The sequence below is a fragment of the Hemiscyllium ocellatum genome, chromosome 9 (assembly GCF_020745735.1).
Source record: "Hemiscyllium ocellatum isolate sHemOce1 chromosome 9, sHemOce1.pat.X.cur, whole genome shotgun sequence".
Classification (NCBI taxonomy): domain Eukaryota; kingdom Metazoa; phylum Chordata; class Chondrichthyes; order Orectolobiformes; family Hemiscylliidae; genus Hemiscyllium; species Hemiscyllium ocellatum.
In genome coordinates, this window is record NC_083409.1 from 96,999,324 (window position 1) to 97,022,535 (window position 23,212).

The following is a 23,212-nucleotide window of genomic DNA, read 5'->3' on the forward strand; positions in this document are numbered from 1 at the left end:
TCTATTGGAACACATGCATGAATTAAGGAATAATGCTTTCCAGTAAAACCCAACAGTGCAGACCAACATTTTGTTAGGGCATTTATTATCCAAAACAAGCTTGCAGTTGATGAGTAATTCTCTGCCATAAGTTGTCACAGCAAGATCCACAAACTATTTAAAGAGGAGTTTATGGATTTTTGAAAGATTATGAATTTGAGGGCTATGAGGAGCTGGCACGAAAGAGGAATTAAGTCCTGGGGCAGACCAGCATAATGACAGCCTTGTTTAACCCTGGTGTTCACCATGATAGAGATTTATAGTTGTTCCTGTTTAGGAATCATGGCTTACATGTCATCATGGAATAGGCCAAGATTACCGTTTGATAATGACCAGATTTTCAAAAAACAAAAGAATATTAGTTGAGGAATACATATTGACTAGGAGGTCAGAGGTAACTCAGCTGTCATCATTTGAAATAGGGATTTTTATTTTGTACTTTGAGGAGTAGGCAATGTAGGGTTTCATTTGAAGATGTCACCTCTAACAATGCTATATTTCCTTGGACCGTCAGTGAGATTTTTATGCTCCAATCTCTAGATTTATTTTCTGAGACTGGGACTTGATTAGGATCTATGACTCAAAGCTGAGAAAAGGTGACGGTCATATCACTGAGCCACAGCTCTACTAAAAGTAGAATGCTGAGGAAATAAGGAAGATGAAATCCACAATATTATGCTTTTTATTTTCATTTATGACTTTGGAGGGTCGCTGACTGGGCCAACATTTATCACTCATCCATAGTTGCCCTTGCGAAGGTGATGGTGAGGTGCCACCTTGAAAAACTATAGTCAGTTTGCTGCAGGTGGATCCATAATGCTAATGCTAAGTGGCTTACAGGGGAACTTGCCGGTGATCATGTTCCCAAGTAACAGTAGCCATTGTCCTTCTAGATAGAAGTGAGCATGTGTTTTGAATGTGCTGCCTGTGGAACCTTAGTGAATTTCTGTAGTGCGTTGTGTACAGGTAGCCTTTTGTAGATGGAACACACTTAATGCTGCTATGTTGGTGATGAAACGTTTGCATGTTTGTAGTTGTAGTAGCAATCCAGGAGGCTGCTCTGATTTGGGTGGTGTCCGGCTCCTTGAGTGTTGTAGGAGCTCCCCCCATCCAAGCAAGTGGGCAATATTCCATCTCATTGACTTGTGCCTTGGAAATGAAGGTCATGCTTTGGGGAGTCAGGAGCCATGGTAAACTCCAAGATTCCTGGCCTCCTACCTGCTCCTGTGGTCGCAGTACCTGTATGTCTAGTCCAGTTCACACACAACTTCCAGGTAATGACTTTCTGCAGCAAGGGGGCCAAGACCTCTTGACATTCAATGGTGTTACAATCAATGAATCTCCCACAATCAACACCATGGAGGTTACCATTGACTAGAGATTAAACTGGACTCTCCAAGAATAGGTCAGAGGCTGAATTGATAATTTTCAAGATATGCAAAGTGAGAAATCATAGAACTTAATAGAAGGTTTGATATTTGAAATGTTGTTGTTGGTGTGGGGGTGTGTGTGTATGTTCATGTTCATAGAGGTCTTTCGTCTTTATGATGTTCAGAGTACATTCCAAGCTCTTGTAGACCTCAGTGAATACATCAACTGTTGTAGTTCTTCAGATGGGCACTAATTTGTCCATCACCAGCATCATACTATAGTTCTGTTAACAAGTGATTGCAGTGATTTTGTCCTTTGCTGTGCAAGTTGAAGACTTAACCATCAACTTATTAAGCTATTATCATATCTCTGGGAGCTTTCAGTAACAAACTGCCACAGCACTGCAAAGAATATTATGAACAGTGTTGATTATGTGATAAGCCCCTGTTTGTGCCTGTACTCAGGTGTCTCATTGAGCCATTGCGTTTACTGCTATTTGCATATTGTCACGTTGGTGCTGGATATTTATACCACCTGACTAACTATGTATCTCGTGTCTCCTGAATTCTGCATCTATGGGCTTCTGGAACAGTACAATTCCAAATTCCAGCATCACACTGAAAATTGTTTCTTTCAACTGATTCTATTAACAGAGAAACAGTTCCTTGCCTGATGAGAGTAACGTGGCCAGGTTGCAAGAGGAGCTTATAGGGGTTAAACTAAGAGAAGCAGAAGCATTGATGGGCCTGAAAGAACTTCGGCAACAAGTTAAAGATTTGGAGGATCACTGGCAGGTAAGATGACTTTGTAATTTTGCAAAAATTCAGAGAAGTGTTTATTGAAGTTTTCTTAAGTAATTCTTCATACTCTTGACTTGCTTTCTAACATGGCCATCTGAACTCTGCTACAACTTGAAGTGTAATATTGCACAGCAATTATTTAGATCTGTGGTAGTTTATTCTTGCACGTTACTTTATCTCCAGAGTACAGGTCAATCTAATGCTGCAAGTTATGCATTGTCATGTCAGAGATATCATGATGTTAACATCAACTTCTCAGTAGAGACAAGGAAAGCTTATTCCCCCCCGCCCCCAAGACTTTCCCTAAGTGTGCTCTCATTGCATAGTTTTCACACTTCTTACAGTGTACTGTTTGAATCACTCAATTTTACCATCATTTTGGCAAAGGAAATTTTGTTTCAACTAATTTTGCAACATTCACTCAACAGCTACCATCTCATACAATTGCATGTAAATTTTCCCCATGGAAGGTCATATAAAGCTCATGCTCCCAAAGTGAATAAAGATATTGTGTTAAAATTACACCAAAAGGCAGAGCTTTCAATGAAGTCAGATTCATAATTTAGTAAAAAAAAACTGACTGAAAAGCGGGGGAAGAACAAAGAAAAGAACAAAAAGCTCAAAGCAGAAGTAAATTAGTACTATTTTGTATTATTTATTCTTGGTATGTAGCTCCTCTGACCAGTTTAAGGGTTAACCACATTGCCATGGACCTGGAATCCCATGTAAACCAGATCAGGTAATGATGGCATATTTCCTTCCCTGAAGGACATTTGTGAACCATTTAGGTTTTTACAATAATGGACAGTGGTTGCATGGTTGTCATTACAATAGCTTTTATTTCCAGATTTTATTTAATTCAAATTTCACTGGCTGCTGTGGCGTTTTGAGAATAAATTAATGGGCAAGATAAAAGGTGAACCTTGAAATCTTTAATAAACATACAGATAAACAGTTAGCCTAATGTGTCTGTTAAGAAACTGCTAGAGAAATTAATCCAAGTCAAAATTAACTGACATTTGATAAAGTATGGGTGACTAATTGAAAGTAAGCAAGGAATTGTTAATAGCAAATAGTGTTTGACTAACCCGATGTAGTTCTTTGAAGTAACAGAGAGGATCGCAGGGTAGCATGACTGATGTTGCATACATTGACTTTCTGGAAGCATTTAATACAGCTTGTTAATGATTAATCCCATGAGCTGCAATTTGTTAACTAATGTGGCAGTGGCTGTATTCATGCAAAAACTGAACAAGGGATAGAAGTAGAGGCATGGTGAATAGTCGTTTTGCAGACTCAGTGTGATGACCTTGTGGTGAGCAGCAAATACAATATGCTAATTTGAAAGAAGTACAAGTAAATTGATGTTTAACCTGGAAGGAGTGATTAGGCCCTAACCCAGAGTGTTGTATCTAGTTCTGGACACCTCTCTTTAGGAATTATCTCTAGTTTAACATGAGTAGGCTGGAATGGTCCCAAGGATGAAAGGCTGAAGTTACATTGTGTTACCAGAGAAAGTGTAATTGCTCTCATTCAAGCAGAGCAAGTAATGGGGCGATCTGATGGAGGTGCTCAAAATCATGAACGGTTTTAATGCACTAATTGGGGAGAAGTTATTCACCAGAAAAGGTACATGAAAGGTGTTCTCTGCAATGTTCCGCAGGTAGGCGGCCTGTCTCTCCAATGTATAGGAGGCCACATTGGGTGCAGCGGATACAGTAAATGATGTGTGTGGAGGTACAGGTGAATTTGTGACGGATATGGAAGGATCCCTTGGGGCCTTGGAGGGAAGTAAGGGGGGAGGTGTGGGCGCAAGTTTTGCATTTCTTGTGGTTGCAGGGGAAGGTGCCGGGAGTGGAGGTTGGGTTGGTGGGGGATGTGTGGATCTGACGAGAGAGTCGCGGAAGGAGTGGTCTTTCCGGAACGCTGATAGGGGAGGGGAGGGAAATATATTCTTGGTGGTGGGGTCTGTTTGGAGGTGGTGGAAATGACGAAGGATGATACGATGTATATGGAGGTTGGTGAGGTGGTAGGCGAAGACTAGTGGGATTCCGTCCTGCTGGCGATTGGAGGGGGGGGTTCAAGGACAGAGGAGTGGGAAGTGGAGGAGATGCGGTGGAGAGCATCGTCAACCACGTGTGAGGGGAAATTGCGGTCTTTGAAGAAGGAGGCCATCTGGGTTGTTCGGTATTGTGACTCCCACAGCTACCTAGATTACACCTCCTCCCACCCTGCCCCCTGTAAAAACGCCATCCCATATTCCCAAATCCTTCTCCTTCGCCTTCGCCGCATCTGCTCCCAGGAGGACCAATTCCAATACATTGGAGTTGTATGGCTTCCTATACATTGGGAAGACAGGCCGCCTACTTGCGGAACGTTTCAGAGAACACCTCTGGGACACCCGGACCAACCAACCCAACCACCCCATGGCTGAACACTTTAACTCCCCCTCCCACTCCGCCAAGGACATGCAGGACCTTGGCCTCCTCCATTGCCAGACCATGGCAACACAACACCTGGAGGAAGAGCGCCTCATCTTCCACCTAGGAACCCTCCAACCACAAGGGATGAATGCAGATTTCTTCAGCTTTCTCATTTCCCCTCCCCCCACCATTTCTCAGTCCCAACCCTCAGACTCAGCCTGCAATCTTCTTCCCGACCTCTCCGGCCTATCACCCTCACCTTAACCTCCTTCCACCTATCGTATTCCCAGCGCCCCTCCTCCCTACTTTTTATCTTAGCCTGCTTGGCACACTTTCCTCATTCCTGAAGAAGGGCTTATGCCCGAAATGTCGATTCTCCTGAAAGAAATAATTCCACAAGTGGCCAGAATTGAATAATGCAGATATGAGTCCCATGAACCATGGTATTTAAGATTTGAGGACTGAGAGAATAAGGAGCCAGTCTGAGTTAGCAAGTTCAAGGATTATGTTTAGGCAATTTGGTGCAGCATGGGTGGCAACCAGCAGAGTCTTACTTGAGCTTGGGGTTATGGTATATGGAGCAGGAAGGCTATGTAAGAGAGTGTTGGAATGTTTCGATCTAGAAATGACCTGAGTATTTCTGGAGATGCTTTGGTTATGATTTGACAGGTGAGAGTGGAATCTATCAAGAGCAGTCCTACTGAGTTAGATGAAAGACATTTTTCATTCACTTACAGGATTTGGATTTTGCTGGCTAGGCCAGCCTTTATTACCAATCCCTGCCTGAGGCATTTGAAGATGGAGTTGTTGTCTGTATCAAAGGCTGTAGTCCGGTTGAGAGGAGAATGCAAAATCCTACAAGTTGATTACAACAGCTGAGAATATCATTTGCAACTTTGGTTAAATCTACTTCAGCATAGGGTGAAGTTTCATTAAAAGAATTAAAGTGGAGTTGGGCAAAAATTGAGCATGCACCTGGGAGGTGAATTCATGTTCAAGCCTCCATGTAAAAATATTTATGGATGCTGGTGATACTTAGCAGGTCTAGCAGCATCTTTGGATTGAGAACCAGGTTTAATATTTCAGGACTCTTATCTGGTGAAACATATGAGAAAACATGGAAATATATTAAGTTCTCAGCAAGTGGAAGGGTGGGAACAACAATGAAAGAGAAAGTGTCTGATAGACTGTAGGATAGGAGAAATTTCATGTTGAAAGGCCATGGGTAACAGGGCAAGCAAAAATAAACGATGTGTTCAGTGATGAGGCATTTGGATGGGTGTATGAATAGAAAGGGTTTGGAGGGATATGGGCCGGGTGCTGGCAAGTGGGACTAGATTGGGTTGGGATATCTGGTCGGCATGGATGGGTTAGACCTAAGGGTCTGTTTCCATGCTGTACATCTCTATGACTCGATGTGGCTGGCAGGAATTTGAACAGCTGTAATCTGGAATCAAAGTGAAGGGAATATTATTTAAAATGAGGGGAGTAAAAGCAAACAAGAATGGAACAAAAATTAGGGCAGAGGTTAGAATTGAACAATGTTGAACTAATTATTGTGTCCAAAAGGTTTTAAGATGCCCAGTCAAAAGATGAGGTCCTGTTCGTTGAGTTTGCATTAAGCTCCATTGCAATACTGTAGCAGGCAAAAGAGAGAAAGAGACAAAGTAGGAATGAGGTATACAACAAAATGAAAGATCACTGCATGTCCGGGTCAGGATGCTGGTGACTAGAAGTACGTTGCCAAAAGTCAAACGATATTGGTGAGAGCCAAAAAAAAATGCAGAAGCTGGAATCCAAGGTAGACAAGCAGGACACTGGAAGAACACAGCAAGCCAGGCATCATCAGGAGTGGAGAAGTCGACGTTTCGGGTATAATGTTCCCTCAGTTTATGTTTGGTCTCCTGATGTAGAAAAGACTACATTGGGAGCACCGGATACAGTAAACTAGATTAGAGGAGAGAAAGACTGTTTGGGGCCCCGGATGGAGGTGAGGGGTTGGTATGCCGGCAGGTTTCGCATCTTTTCCAGTTGCAGGGGAAGGTACCTGGGGGTTCGGGGCAGGGTTGATGAAGGGAATGTTTCTGGCAGAAGGCACCCGGTGTTAGTTCAGGTTTATTTGAAATTGCAAGCTTTCGAATCTCTGCTCCTTCCTCAGGTGTGCTATGTGTTACGACACTGGATAAACCCTCCTGCTTAATTTAAAACCAGCAACACAGAAAAGAATTATCCCTTGGAGTAATCTGTAAAAATTCTAGTGGCCAAGTACTATGTAAAGTAAAAATTTACAACTTTTATTTCTTAAAGTATAACAGAGATTAATTAACTAATCACTATTTACAATTTCTTCCTCTAGCCTATCTTTTACCTTCCCTTCTATAATACTAGTCCAATAAAACTCCCAATTTAGATTTTCAAAACTGAATTTCTTATCTCAAAATCAGGCAGCTTTCGTTCTTCTATTTGGATCATCCTCTGTGGTCTTATTTCTTCTTAGGAATTTCTGCATCACAAGTTACTGATTGAAAATGTACCTTTTAAGAGAGCTACTTTCAGGCAGTCTGTTTACATGCTGGGCTTGTTAGTTCTCCTCTCAATTGTTCAATTTACCCGGTCTTATATCCCCAGATTGTGTCATTGGCTTTTAAGATTGTCAGTCTATTCAATTCAAACTGGATTGGAGTTTGATATTTTTCGAGGTATAATTTAAACTGGCCAAATTCAAATTTGTTTTTGTCTCCAGGCAACAAGCTCATCAAGTTGTTTGACCAAGTGTTACATTGTTGCCTTATTGAGAACACTTGCTCCTGTGTCTGGTGGTTCTGCTGCTTTTAACTCTCTCTCGTATACCTACATCTACGTAACATATGATAGGGAGTTTTAAGACATAGAATGTATGAGGAAAAAGTTAACAACTTCAAAACTAGCTGCCCTTGAATCCTTTAATTAGTTAGGAGGTAGACTGCTGCTTAAAATGTAAATTCCAGATTCCTTTCAAGTCTTTGCCCCTCTATAACTAACGGTTTTATCGATCTACAAGAGGTAATAGCTCGGGTTAAACAATGCTAATAGGTGTGAGGTCCTGTTTCAAATCTTATGTTTTAAGATGATGTCTGGGACAAAGACTTGAAAGGAATCTGGATTGTGCGTTTTAATCAGCAGTCTACCTCCTAACTGATTTAAAGGATTCGACAAGGGCAGCTAGTTTTAATGTTAACATTTTGCTTATAAATACTGTGTCTTATACCTCTCTATCTTATCACACCTGAGGAAGGAGCAGAGCTCCGAAACCTGTTGGGACTATAACCACCCCAGTCCAACTCTGGCATATCCACATTGTGGAAGTATATTGGTCTTTTTTTCACTGTTATTGAATCAAAAATACTGGATACCTCAAAAGCCATTGTGGGTATATCCGCATCTTGTGAACTATGCAGTTCAAAAATGCAGCTACGTAACCTTGAAGGGGCAATCTGGATTGGACAGTAAATGCTGGTATTGCCAGTGACACCAAAATAAACTGGTGCCAATTTAGAATCAGCCACTAGGAGGTGTACAAGTGTAACTCAATTGATGCATCAGTCAGTATTTCATTAGATAAAACCTTGCACAGCAGCACAATTTAGACAATGTGCAGGTTACATAGTGATTTTTTAAAAATTCAATCATTTCCATGGTCTGTCATTATGGATTTCTAATAAGCAACACCAGTTCAATTTTAACAAAATTTAGCACAATATTCTTGTTATTTGAGTCTGTCACACTTCAGATGTTCAACTTCTAAGTATTAATTTTTTTTATTAAAATGGAGAGAATGACATTAGTTTCTTGCTTGCTCTTCTGAATTCATTATTTGACCTAAAGCTTGTTATTGCAGGAGCAGCTGTTAGTGTTAACCTCAAATAAATTTATGGGTGTATCGCTGTAACTTTCCTGCAGGGGGCATCTGGTCAGTGGATTTAAAGCAAATTTAAAAATTTACACTCCAACATCTGCTCTATGTTCTGTAGGGCAAATGATTTTATTAATAAGATCAAAACAAAATACTATAGGCGCAGAACGTTGCAGAAATAGTCACCTTAAGTGCAGGAAATACCCAGCATCTTTGGCAATAAATGTCGAGAGAAAAACAAGACAAATGTCACAGACATCAGTGTTAAACTTTGTTTCTCTCTCTCCAGGTACTGTTGTATTATCAGAAGCTTGAAAGTTGTAATTTCAATTTATAGTCTTTACACCAAGTTGCAGTAGCATTTTTCCTTGAAACTTGTGAACCTAGTGTTCAATTTCTTTTCCCCTTGAACACCCATGTTCCTATAATTTGGACATATTGTAAACTTGTAAACTGTGGGATCTTGGCATCTTCATTAAAAGTCTATTCACTAATAAGATAGTGGTATTAGGAAGATAATTTTCTAAAGCTCTAGGTCTCATTATTCACTATAGCAAGGTTAGATCTCATGGAATGCAGCAAGAACTAACCATTTGGATACAGAACTGGCTTAAAGGTAGAAGACAGAGGGTGGTCTTGGAGGGTTGCTTTTTAGACCGGAGGCCTGTGACCAGTGGTATCCACAAGGATCGGTGCTGGTTCCACTGCTTTTCATCACTTATATGGATATGAACATAGGAGATATAGTTAGTAAGTTTGCAAGTGACACCAAAATTGGAGGTTTAGTGGGCAAAGAAGGTTACCTCAGATTACAACAGGATCTTGATCAGGTAGGCCAGTGGACTGAGGAGTGGCAGATGGAGTTTAATTTAGTTAATTGTGAGATGTTGCATTGCAGGAAAGCAAACCAGAGCAGTGCTTATATGCTCAAAGGTAAAGTCCTGCGGAGTGTTGCTGAACAAAGTGACCTTGGAGTGCGGGTTCATAACTCCTCGAAAATGGAGTCCTAGGTAGATAGGATAGTGAAAAATGCTTTCCTTTCATGGTCAAAGCATTGAGTACAGAAATTGGGAAGTCATGTTGTGGCTGCAGAGGACGCTGGTTAGGCCACTTTTGGAATATTGCTTGCAGTTCTGGTCTCCTTCCTATCAGAAGGATATTGTGAAACTTGAAAGAGTTCAGAAAAGATTAACAAGGATGTTGCCAAGGATGGAGGATTTGAGCTACAGGGAGAGGTTGAATAGGCTGGGGCTGTTTTCCCTGGAGAGTCTGAGGCCGAGCGATGACCTTCTAGAGGTTTATAAAATGATGAGGGGCATGGATAGGGTAAGTAGTCAGGGTCTTTTCCCTGGGGAGGGGATAGATTTAGGGTGAGAGGGGGAAGATTTAAAAAGAACCTAAGGGACAATTTTTCATGCAGAGCGTGGTGTGTGGATGGAACAAGCTGCCAGAGGAAGTTGTGGAGGCTGGTTCAATTACAGCATTTAAAAGGCATCTGGATGCCAATATGAATGGGAAGGGTTTGGAGGGATATGGGCCAAATGCTGGCAAATGAGACTAGATTAGGTTAGGATATCTGGTTGGCATGGACGAGGTGGACCGAAGGGTCAGTTTCCGTGCTGTACATCTCTGACTCTGAATTTAAGGAATTAAGTAAAAGCATTGGAAACAGTTCAGAGATTTATTAGGCAGTTTCCAGGAATAGGCAGATTGTCTAATGATCACTGTTTGGACAGGCTCCTCTTATTTCCAGTTGAATTTAAAAGAATAGGAGGTCACTTGGTTGAAATGTACAAAACCCTTGACAAGTGGATATGAAAAGGACATTTCTTCTTGTGGGGAAAATGTAGCACTAGACGGCACTAAGGGGCCACCCATTTAAGCCACAGGCCAGAAGAAATCTTTGAGAGAATTGTGATTTTTGGAACTTCTTCAAAAAGGTGATCGGGCAGAGGTAACTTACGGATAAACAAGACTGTGAAAGATGATCGGGGCTGGGTGGAAATACAGAACAATCATATCATGCATGACTTCATCAAATGGTGGAGCAGACATGAAAGAAAAGTGGCCTACAACTTCTTCGAACTCATTTGACTACAGAATTTGTTTGAAGCAAATCAGCGTAACACAAATGTCAGCAAATGGAACTGAACAATATGTAAAATTTGCCAGAGCTCATAGACCACATTTGGTCTGTCAGCAATAACTTGGATAACATCATAAGTGATTTAATGATTTTGTTTATGAAGGTATGGGTGAACTATATCTTTTAAGAGAGTTAAAAGCTAGCAGTGACGGCACCAAGTGTTCTCAATAATGCACAATGTAGCATGTGCTCCAGCTACTGGAGTAGCTGGTTGCCTGGAAACAACAAAAAACAGATTCGAATTAGGCCAATCAGTTTAAATTATACCCTGAGAAATACCAATTTCCAATCAAGTTTGAATTGAATATATTGACAATCTTAAAAGCTAGTGAGACAATCTGACTGGGGAAAAATTGAACAGTTGAGAGTTGAACTGCCAAGCCCAGCATGTAAACACACTGCCTGAAAAAATAGCGCCCTTAAAGGTACCTTTTCGATCAGTAACTTGTGATGCAGAAATTCCTTAGAAGAAAAGAAGATCCAAAAAGAAGAACCGAAAGCTGCCTGGTTTTGAGATAAGAAGTGTTGTTTTGTAAATCTTAATGAGAGTTTTATTGGGCTAGTATTATAGAAGGGAAGGTAAAAGATAGGTTGGAGTAAGGACTTGTAAATAGTTGTTAGTTAATTATTCTCTGTTATATTTTATTTCTTAATGTTGTTAATTTTTACTTGGCCACTTGAATTTTTACAGATTACTGCACAGGATAAATCTTTTCTTTGTTGCAAGAGGGTTAACTCGTGTTTTAACAATTTGTTGAGGAAAATACTAAATACAGGGTATCTGGGTAAACACTTTGGGTGAATTGGGGAAAGGTCTCCACTGGTCAGTCATGTCTAGAACAAAGGAAGATAGTTATGCTGTTGGAACTGATTCACTTAAGTGCCAGGCTATCACTATACGTATACTTAAGGTAGTATCCAAGGCCGAATCATCATCATTATCATTAAGCTTCCTTCTATAATGAGATCAGAAGTGAGGATGCTTGCTGATGAATGGACAGTTATTTGGCATAATTCTAATGTAATCCTTAGATAGTGAAACAGTGCATGTCCACATAGACTGTCCTAGCCAGCAGGCTTGAACAGAAATCTCTCAGCAATTTCTATTCTATGCTTTCTGGTTCAAATTTTCCTTTTGAAAATGGACAGTCTTGATGTACTCAAAGTGGGGCTGAGACTAATTACGTGATAGTATTTCTAAAAGCTTCTGGACCCACACATCCATATAGATATCCCATCTAAAACTGACAAAAGGAGATGAGCTATCTGTTTGCAGCCGAGTGTGGACGAAAGATAATGTTAAGATTCATTCTGCTAAAATGAGCCCGAATGATTTCATAATTATCTCATCACCTCACTAATGGGGAAGGTAAAACTTAATGATCTTCATTAGCCTTCTGAGATGGGTTATCATTGGGTGAAACCGATTCATATTTATACAACATTGGCACTAGTATTGGGGCAGGAGGGAGTTGTTCCAATGGGATGGGCTCCACCTGAGTCAAGCTAAGACCTAAGTCCTGGTGAATCACATAGCTGGACTGTTGATAGGTCTTTAAACTAAATGGTGGGGTGGTGTGTTCAGTGACATGGAAAATTATAGAAAAAGTTAAACATGGGGGAAGGGCTTAGCTGAGGTTTTGAAGTTTCCAGATGAGTAATAGGACAGAGTATGAAAAGGCTCTGGAATCTAACTTCAGGTGCAGCAGGTAAAGGGGACTATTATGAGAAAGGGGACAGCCAACTCAGGACTGACAGTGTTGTACTTAAATGTATACAGCATATGAAACAAGGTAAATGAGCTTGCAGCATAATTTGAAATTGGTTGGCACGATGGATGTGTATCTAAGTTTGCTCACTGAACGGGAAGGTTCGTTTTCAGACGTTTCGTCACTATACTAGGTACCATCATTACTGAGCCTCTGGTGAAGCACTGGTGTTATGTCCTGATTTTTATGTGTTTTGGTTTCTTAAGGTGGTAATATCATTTCTGGTTCTTTTTCTCAGAGGATGGTAGATGGGGTCCAAATCACTCTGTATATTGACGGAGTTCTAATTAGAATACAAAACCTCTAGGAGTTCTCGTGCGTGTCTCTGTTTAGCTTGTCAGAGGATGGATGAGTTGTCCCAGTCAAATTGTGTCCTCCTCATTTGTATATAAGGATACGAACAGCAATCTTGGATAGTTTCACCACATGGACTGCAGCAGGTCAAGGAGGTGCAGAGTGAATTTGTCAGCTTCTTGACTGGCTGTTCTGTCTCTTGTTTTCCACCCAGTTCTCAAATTGTTGAATGTGGTGCACATGCCCACAATTCCATTTAACTCCCATGGTTGGTATTTTATGGGTATCACTGATTTTGTTCCAAGGGGAATCAGGGCTGAGTGCTAAATATCCAAAGATCTGTGTCCTATCGAAAGGAAAGACGTGTGTGTGTGTGTGTGTTGTGTGGGGGGTTGGGCAGATCGTGTTGGCGGCGGCAGAGTATTGCCTTGTTAGTAGGAAAATAAATTGATAGCAAAAAGTAATATATAGAGTTGGGAGAGATGTGGGAAGAGTTGAGGAACCAAAGCACAAAAGACCCTGATGGATGTTGTGTTCAGGCCTCCAGCAGTGGTCAAGATGTAGGGAAGAGAATAAATCGCGAGATAGAAAATGCTCGTAAGCAAGCATTACTGGAATAATCGTGGGGATGTTCAATGTTCAAGTGGACTGGTAGCTCTGATCAGGTTAGTAGTGGATCTCAAGGAAAGGCATTCGTGGAATTTCAACAATTTTTTTTTGGAGCAGCTTGAGGTAGAGCCCTCTAGGGAATGGATTTTGTGATGTATAATGAGACAGATTCGTTTAGGGAGCTTAAGGTGAAAGAGTCTCCAGGGAGCAGTTTGATAGAAGTCACCCTGCAGTTTGATTAGGAGATGCTGGAATCCTAAGTAAAGGTAACTGCAAAGATATGTGGGAGAAGCTGGCTGGAATTGAATCAAAGGGAAGTCTTGCAAGGAAGACTGTGGAGCAGAATGGCAAGGAGTTTCTGAGGGTGATTTGGGAGGTATAGCAGAAATTCATCCCAAGGAAGATGGAACATATTAAGGGGAAGGCAAGGCAACCATGAGTGATAAAGGACATCAGGGCAGCATAAAAGGAAAACAAAAAGCATATAGTGTGGTGAAGATTAGTGGGAAGCTTTTAAAAAAAGAGTAGAGGCAAACTGAAATGCAATGGGTGGAGAAGATGAAATAGGTGAGTTATCTAGCAGTATTATAAAAGAAGATTGTAAGAGTTTTTTTCGATATTTAAAGGTAAGAGAGGGAAGAGTGAACATTGGATTGCTGGAAATAGAAGCTGGAGAAGTAGTAGTAGGGAACATGGTTATGGCAGAGGAACGGAATAATTTGCATCAGTTTTCACAATGGAAGACAACAGTCTGCCAGAACTTTGAGAGTCAGGGGCAGTGATGAATGTAATGGCCATGACTAAGGAGTAGGTGTTGGGAAATCTGAAAGGTCTGAAGGTGGATGGGTCACCTGGACCAGATGGACTATACCCCAGAGTTTTGAAGGAGATAGCTGAGGAGATTGTAGAGGCATTGATCCTCATCTTCCAGGAATCACTGGAGTCAGGAAAGATCCTAAAGGACTGGAAATTGCTAATGTCACACCACTGTTTATGAAGGGAGATAGGGAGAAGATAGAAAACTATAGGCCCATTAGCCTGACCTTGGTGAGATTTTAAGAATCCGTTATTAAGGATGAGATTGCAGAGTACTTGGATGTGCATGGTAAAATAGGGCTGAGTTAGCACAACTTTGTCAAGCGGAGGCTATGCCTGACAATGAACAGTCCATGGAGGTGACCAATTTTATTTCCAGAAGGCCTTTGACAAAGTGCTGCACAAGAGGTTGCTAACTAAGGTAAGAGCCCATGGTGTTGGAGACAAGGTACTGGCATGAGTAAATGAATGGTTGATTGACAGAGTGCAAAGAGTAGGATTAAAGTGGTCATTTTCAGGGTGGCAACTGGTGATTAGTGGATTTCCACAGGGGTCTGCATTGGGACCACAATTATTCATTTTATACATGAACAATCTGGACAAAGGAATAAGGATATTGTTGCTAAATTTGTAGTTGGCACAAGGATGAGGTAGAGGGGTAGATGGTATTGAGGAAGCAGGGAGACTGCAGAAGGACTTAGGCTAGAAGAATGAGTAAAGAAGTGGCAGATGGAATACAGTGTGGGAAAGTGTGAGGTTATGCACTTTGATAAGAAGAATAAAGATGCAGATTACTTTCCAAATGATGAAAAACTTCAGAAATCTTTAGCACAAAGGGATTTGGCAATCCTAGTTAAGGATTCTGTGCAGTTTCAGTTGATAGTTAAGACAAATGCAATGTTAGCATACATTTCAAGGGGGCAAGAATACAAAAGCAGAGATGTACTGTTGAGGCTGTATAACGTTTTGATGGAATATTGAGAGCAGTTTGGACCCCGTATCAAAGGACGGATGTGCTGGCAAAGGAAGGATTGAGAGAGGGTTTGCAAGAATGATCGCAGGGATGAAGGGCATATCATGTGAGGACTCTGGATATGTATTCAGAGTGGGGAAAGATGGGATCATGAAGAAGGTGTTTAGTGTGCTTTCCTTTATTGGTCAGAGCATTGAGTATAGGAGCTGGGAGGTCATGTTGTGGCTGTACAGGACATTGGTTAGGCCACTTTGAATTATTGTATGTAATTCTGGTCTCCCTCCTATAAGAAGGATGTTGTAAAACTTGAATGGGTTCAAAAAAGTTTTACAAGGATGTTGCCAAGGTTGGAGGGTTTGAGCTACAGGGAGAGGCTGAATAGGCTGTAGTGTCGGAGGCTGAGGGGTGACCTTATAGAGGTTGATAAAATGATGAGGGACATGGTTAGGTTAAATAGACAAGGTCTTTTCCATGGGTTAGTGGAGTCCAGAACGAGAGGGCATGGGTTTCGGGTGAGAGGAGAAAGATAAAAAAGGGACCTAAGGGGCAACTTTTTCACAGTGTAGTGTGTGTATGCAATGAGATGCCAGAGGAAGTGGTGGAGGCTGGTACAACATTTAAAAGGCTTTGGATGTGTGTATGAATAGAAAGGGTTTAGACTGATATAGGCAAGTGCTGGCAAATGGGATAGATTAATTTAGGATTTCTGGCCAGCATGGATGACTTGGACCGATGGGTCTGTTTCTGTGCTGTACGTCTGTATGAGTCTGAGGGAGGATCTGATAGAAACTTACAGAATACTGAGAAGCCAGGGTAGAGTGGATGTGGAGAAGGTGTTTCCACTCGTAGGTGTGACTTTGATGTGAGGTCACAGCCTCAGAGTGAAGAGGTGACCCTATAGAAGGCAGATGAGGAATTTCTTCAGCCAGAGGGCGGTTAATCTGTGGAACCTTTTGTTGCAGAGGGCTGTTGAAACAAAGTCACCAAATGCATTTAAGAGGTTCTTGATTAGTATGAAGATCAAAGGTTATGGAGAAGACAGGAGAATGGGTTTGAGAAATATATGCTGTAATCAAATGGCAGAGCAGACTCAATGGGCTGATTGGCCTAATTCTGCTCCTATGTTTGGTTCACCTGAAACTCTTGTCCTTTTCACAAGACTGATATTTTGTTTTTAATTCCATCGCTGGATTATGGCGTCCCTGGCCAGACCCGTATTTTTACCTGGATCTCTGGATTAACAGTCCAGCAACAGACTGTTGTATGTTCTATAGTTAGTCTGATCTTGGAGTAGAATAGGTTGACACAACATTGAGGGCTGAGTGGTCTTGTCTGTGCTGTACTATTCTATGTTCTTCTATATTCTAATCTCCGTTGAGTCTCCCTTCTATGTGAACTTGTTGCATTGCGTCAAGATACTTTCTTACGCAAGATACTATCTTCAAGTTGGCAATTTGCTAATAATCTGGAAAACATTCCCAACAGATTAAATGATGTACATACTGCCTAAAATATGGCAAATTGGTCAGAATTCATACTCTTCCTCACCTTCATTAGCTAATTCCATCCAGGGTAACAGTTCAAGTGCTGGTAAAGATATAGAAGAGCTCAAGTTTTCGAGCCTGATACACACAAGTGTGCATGTGGAAATGTTAGGCGAAGATGAATTTGGATTTTGGGAATATGCTGTCCCTGGTTGTTCAGTCTGCAAAGACTTGTTGATGAGATTTCCCTTTTTATTTGGCCTTGCTGATTTGACCAGACTGGGGCAGATGCACTTCATTAAACTATGTCCTTCTGACTTAGGAATAGCTTTAATGAAGGTTGATAGTAAGATGGGGTTCCCAAATGTGTTGCCAGGGTTTACCCAACTGAATGATGATGCATTTGAAAGTGGGAAACTTCAAGAATTACTTGCCTTTTCTCAACTGAACAGTGCTCAGCTTAGTGCCCTGTATCTCGAAACATTTATTTTCATACACTGTTTCAACGCACATGAAAAGACGACAAGATTAACAACAGATATATTTCATTGTATTTATCATCAATTTTATTCAATAAGTCGGAAATCTCTATGGACCCAGCTCAAAGACTTTGATGGTTTGTTCGTGGAAGAATGAGAAAAGCAATAATGATGCTTTTCAGAAAAATCATCTCTGCCATTCCTTAGCAGATCATTTTGTAATTTGGTGGGCAAAGGTGCTGGATTACCATCTGAGGTCTGCAGTTCAGAGCCGACCTTTGCAAGTCGTGAAGCGCAGGATTCACTGCTCTGCCTCATTGTAATGCTGTGGCCCAAAATGTGCTGCCTTGATGAACAGGTTACCATTCTGAACCATTGGTTACAAGCTTCACTCAGTCATTAATGCTAATGCCGCCAATCTTCAAGCAGAGCTTGTGTGTCTTTGAAGAATTTTCTTTGCCCTGCCCTGGAACACTAAATATTTGAGGGTGAGGCAAACTGCACATGGCTGGAAGGCTTCAGCCGTATGGGCATATTGTGGAGTCCATTGAATAATGTGCTCTTGTGATGCAATGGTACCTATAAACCAGGAGGCCAGAGATGAAGTCCCACTTTGCTCAGTGAGGTGTAAAACCATCTCTGAACAGGCTTATTAGGAAGTATCTCAAGTCCATTTAAGTTAATTTTGTAACAGTTTTGCCTGAATGCTTTGAAAGCTGACTTTAAGAAAGGCACTAGCATTTGTTTGTTGGTCCTTGCATTGAATCCAGAGGTGTGCACAGATTCCTGATGAAATTTCTTGGACCATATCCCACTGACATCTGATAGAATAATAGCTGCACTGAATCTTCGGACTTTTCTGAATATCAGAGGCCTGTGTTGTCCAGTTGAGCTCACAAGGCTGACCCAGTGTTGAATCTCCTCAACAATGGCACCCTTGTGAGAACTGTTGCTGCCAGGTTTTAGAAGTATTCCCAACAAATTCCAGAATGTCCACATCAAATATTTGGGAGCTGGGATATTTGTACAATCCCAGTTATGGGCTGATATGAGTTTTGATTTGGTAATGTTCAAAGGTCGACTGAGAATGAGAATAGTTGCAAATCTGGTGCAACTTCAGATCTGACAATGATACCACAGGCATGTAAAGTCAGTTTAGTTTTAACACAGGCAATTGAGGTTAAAGAGTCTTTTATCTAGACAGTATTTAATGTTGACACTGGATTTTAGATCTTTGAGATGTATGGTTATTGTCAGGTAAGTTGTAGGTAGTATGGGGTCTATCATACAGGCTTGCATAACTCCAGTCTGGATTTTCCCCCACACAATAATAATCACATTTAGCATGAGTTTGCAAGATTGTGAAGAAGTTTCTTGACAATCTTTGAGCTGGGTCCATAGAGCTTTCCAACTTAGTGAATAAAATGCATTGGTCAAGTTGATGATGAATGCAATGAAATATATCTGTTGTTAATCTTGTCATCTTTCTTAGTCTCCTCTGCTAGTCTGAGGTTTCTCTGGACAGTCTAAAGACATGTTGTACCTCTGAGAGGATTTTCTCAACCAGTCAACTGGTTCACCAGTGCCTATCAGGGACTGAACCTGCCACTTGTACTGGTCTGGTCTATGCACCTCCAGTCCTATGTAAAGTGAATGATTTTTTTTATACTGGAAAAAGTCATGATTGACGAGGAGATGTTCATTACCTCTGTTGCCAGCTCTGTGACGTATAATGAATGGAATGACTGTGACTGTGTGAAAATCTCTTTACTCTTAAGATATGATCTTACTTTATGATGCTTCATCTCACTGAGAATTTGAGATTTCTCAAGTGCCCAATAAGAATAATGTGGTTGTGGCAGTTCTCATTTCATTCAGCTACTTTGTTTAAGAATGAAAGCTGAAGAGTTCATTAGTTCAGTTATCTGACAACTTTGATTCTGTAGGTGGCAACACGGATACTATTTAATTAACTGAAGATTTAATACTGCCATACATTGTAGTAAATGTAGACTGAATTGTCAAGCAGCCAAAATTGAAAAGCAAACTAATTTTCTACATACTATATAGTTTATCCTCTAACCTTTGATATTTGTGTATAGATCTTTCTAACAGTGAAAGAAAAAAAATTGGATAACAGTCTGAACTGGTTTACTGATCTGCCTGGTGTACTATTTTAGTAAACCAGAATGTCATCATGCTACTTAACTTTTACCACAAAGGATATGATTGACTTAGTGCAATTTATCTATATTTCTATGATGCTTTTGACATACAATAGTGGCCAGTGTGTGCATGCATTTGGAAAGCATTAGTCGTAGGTTTTGAAAGTTCACAATCGATGCTGAAGTAATGTTATTACTGTCTTTAGCACTGCATGTAGCAATCATCATGAACCATGCAAAAGTGAGGAGGGCTTTTGCCTGAAATGTTGTTTCTCCTGCTCCTCAGAACCAACCCACCCACCCCTCCCAGCACCTTACCCTGCCACTGCAGGGAATGCAAAACCTACACCCACACCTCCCCCCTCACTCTATCCCAGGCCCCAAAGGAGCCTTCCACTTCCATCAGAGTTTTACCTGCACTTTCACACATGTCATTTACTGTATTGGTTGCTCCCGATGTGGTCTCCTCTACGCTGGGGAGACAGGATGCCGACTCGCAGAATGCTTCAGAGAACATCTGCAGGGCACCCACACCAACCAGCCTAATTCCCCATGGCCGAACGCTTCAACACCACCCCTGCCGCCTCCCTCTCCACCAAGGACATGTGGATCCTGAACCACCACCACTCCCGAACCACCTGACGCCTGGAGGAAGAATGCCTCATCTTCAGCCTCAGGGTCCTCCAAACCCACGGCATCAATGTGGATTTCACCAGTTTCCTCATTTCCCTTCGCACCCCCCCCCCCCAACCTTATCCCAGTTCCAACCTTCCAACTTCCTTCCCACCTATCCACTTCACCCTTCTCTCTGACCTATCGTCATCACCCCCACCTCCTTCTACCTATTGCACTCTGTTACCTTCCCCTCCACCCCAGCTTCATCCTCCCCTCCAATTTATCTCACCACTCCCTCAGCTGCCATCCTCATTCCTGATGAAGGGCTTTTGCCCGAAACATCGATTCTCCTGCCAAATATTGAAATTTGACCGAGTGAAATGTTGGAAGCATGTACATACTGTATAGGACGAAGAAGAATGAAGTCAAAAATCCTTTCCTTCACAAGTTTCTCCCTTTCCAGAAGTTGCTGGGTATGTCCTGTGGGTACCTTGTGATCGGTCTGGTTATGCAACAGAGTATTGGTATGTTGTCAGTGATGAAAGACATTGCGATTAAAGCCAAATCTGTTGACACCAATATTAATTCTTAAACGTCCTGCTTAAGTTGAAACATGAAAATGAAGACTGGAATTTCTGACCTTTTAAACCCTTCCCAGACCAAGGGCATTGAGGAGCTACTTTAGCATTCAAATATTCAGCTAAGATTAGTTGGCAATCTCCAAGACATGTTAATACGACATCAGTAATGGCTTAATGAACTGGCCCATTCGGTGAGATTTTAGATGAAGAATTAATCTGTATTGTAGTTGAACGAATTTTAGACTTTTTGAATACATCCAAATTCTCAGGTGTACTTTGAGGTTACCTTTGTGGTAAATCACGAATGGATGCCATTTCAAATGAACTGTGATTTGATTGACAAATATTGAAATAATGAGAAAATATAAATAGATAAAAAGGAGACATGAGTGATCCGGAGGCAGAAATGTAATTTAAAGTTGCAAGCAACTTGAGTTTTCTTGGTCTACAAGTTTATCTGAATCCTGAGATTGTGTTGTGGACTTACTCAGGGCATCACTGTTTGAACAATCAGTTGAATTGTCTATGATATTGTATCTTGGTGGTTAGCAATCGTTCAAAATTCTGATTTTCAAATGTTGCTGAGCGTATTCTTTCCTCCCCCACAGGAAGTAAATGTCTATTAGTTATCCAAAAGTTCATCTACGCATCTAATAAAAAATTAAGTTTCGCAGAATCACACAGATGTTGGACCAGATTTTCCAATTTTCACAGTGAGATTACCACCTTGCTCATGTTAAGAAAGAGCTCTACGTATTTGGCAGTCAGTTCCAATCATGGCTCCTTCAGAAGAAGGGAAGTCATCTTAAAAATAACAGGTTCCTTGTCATACAGGGTTGTTGCCGAATGCCACCCCCTTTTCTTGTAGCAGTATTTGCTGTCTGCTGTGATTGAAATGTCAGCAATACAGACAGACGCTTTGACAACTCCTATGACATGATCCATTTGCGGGCCAAGTGTGAGGGTAGTGTTCTAGGGCACCGAGTGGATGATAGAATGTTTCAGGTTGTCAACCAACAAGGAAAAAGTAGGTCGGGGGGGGGAATGGCAGCAGCATGTCAGGTCTGGCAGAGGATGGAGCTGAGGGATGTTGGGTCCAGCAACCCAGAGTGGGTGTCGAGTCAGGATCTGGAGGGTGTATAAGGTCTGGGCGAGTTATAGTTAGGGGTAAGTTAGGGGTTCTAGTTAATAATTACTTCAGACTTGGTTTTTAATTGTCTAATGTTTCCTCAGTGACTCTTGACTGCAGTGGAACACTCCCAGTCCTCCAGTTTGAATGGATGCTTCTGGAGGGTTCCAAGCACAGGCGAACTGCCTGTTTGAATCTTCAGTTCCTATGTATTTCCCTCAGTTTGCTGCATCAGAGATTCTGCAGAGTCCTGACAAGCAATTTCTATCTGTGCTGCAGGATCAACTATCTAACCATAGGAAAATGTGGGCCATTACACCTCTCAGTGACTAGGTACTTTGTACTCAACCAGTGTAGAAGGGTAATTGCGGTTAATTGATGACTTGTAGTCCATCTAGAAAAATGCAAGTCAGAAAATCCTATCAAACTGGCCTGTAGTGTTCTGGTCAAACTACATCTTGTATAAGACCGGTCAGAATCATAAACAATGTTTCTAATGCAACAAGCAATGAAAAGATGAGGATCTGGGGAAGACTTTAAGCCCCTCGAGCCTGTTCTGCAATTCAGCGAAACCGGCTTGTCTGCAAATCCATAGACTTGCCTGTTACTCAATAACCTTTGATGCCATCAGAGTTTATCAATATTTGACTTGATATTTTCAGGCACTAATGTCCATGCACAGCAAGGAGCGAAATTTAGCAAATCTTCTCCATTTAGATTAAAAAGAAGCAATAGAGATTTATAATGTTATAAATCAGGAAAATTACTTGAAACTGAATTATGATCATGGCTGAGAGTACGGAGGGATTTCACAGTCACAGGAATGTGCTGGCAGACAGTACCTGGTTGGAAGTGTGTCTACTTCAACACCAGGAGTATCCGAAATAAGGTAGGTGAGCTTGCAGTATGGATAGGTACCTGGGACTTTGATGTTGTGGCCATTTTGGAGACATGGATAGAGCAGGGTCAGGAATGGATGTTGCAGGTTCTGGGTTTAGACCTTTCATTAAGAGCAGGGAAGGCGGTAAAAGACGGGGAGGTATGGCCTTGTTAGTCTAGGACAGTAAAACGATAGCTGTAAGAACTTTTAACGAGGGCTCATCGACTGAGGCGGTATGGTTTAAGGTTAAAAACAGGAGAGGAGAGGTCACATTGCTGGGAGATTTTTATAGGCATTCGCAGAGTTTCAGGGATGTAGTAGAGAGGATTGGCAAAACAATTCTAGGTAGGAGTGAAAGGAACAGGGTGGTCATTTTGGGGTCTTTAACTTCCCCAACATTGACTGGAAATGCTATAACTCTAGTATGTTAGATGTTTTTGTCCAATGTGTGCAGGAGGGTTTCCTGACACAGTATGTTGAAGGGCCGACAAGAGGAGAGGCCACACTAGATCTGGTGTTTGGTAATGAACCAGGCCAGGTGTTTGATTTAATGATTTAACTTTGGAGAGAGTGACCCTAATTTGGTTACGTTTAGTTTAGCGATGGAAAGGGACAGGGCAAGAGTTACAGATGGGGGAAGGGCAATTATAATGCGTTTAGGCAAGACTAAGGAGGCATAGAGTGGGGATGGGTTCAATCGAAATGTGCAGCTAGTTTAAGGAATAGATATTGCGTGTCCTTGATAGA

At 41.4% G+C, this 23,212-nt stretch overlaps 1 protein-coding gene across 3 annotated transcripts in view; it reads left to right on the top strand.

Moving 5' to 3' along the window:
• Window positions 1–23,212, top strand: part of evi5a (ecotropic viral integration site 5a) — a 257,993-nt gene that overhangs the window by 119,054 nt on the left and 115,727 nt on the right. For all 3 annotated transcript variants that reach the window (XM_060830595.1, XM_060830597.1, XM_060830598.1), the window contains one exon: window positions 2,064–2,204. In XM_060830595.1, the coding sequence (XP_060686578.1) occupies window positions 2,064–2,204 (141 nt within the window). The remainder of the gene's footprint in view (window positions 1–2,063; window positions 2,205–23,212) is intronic.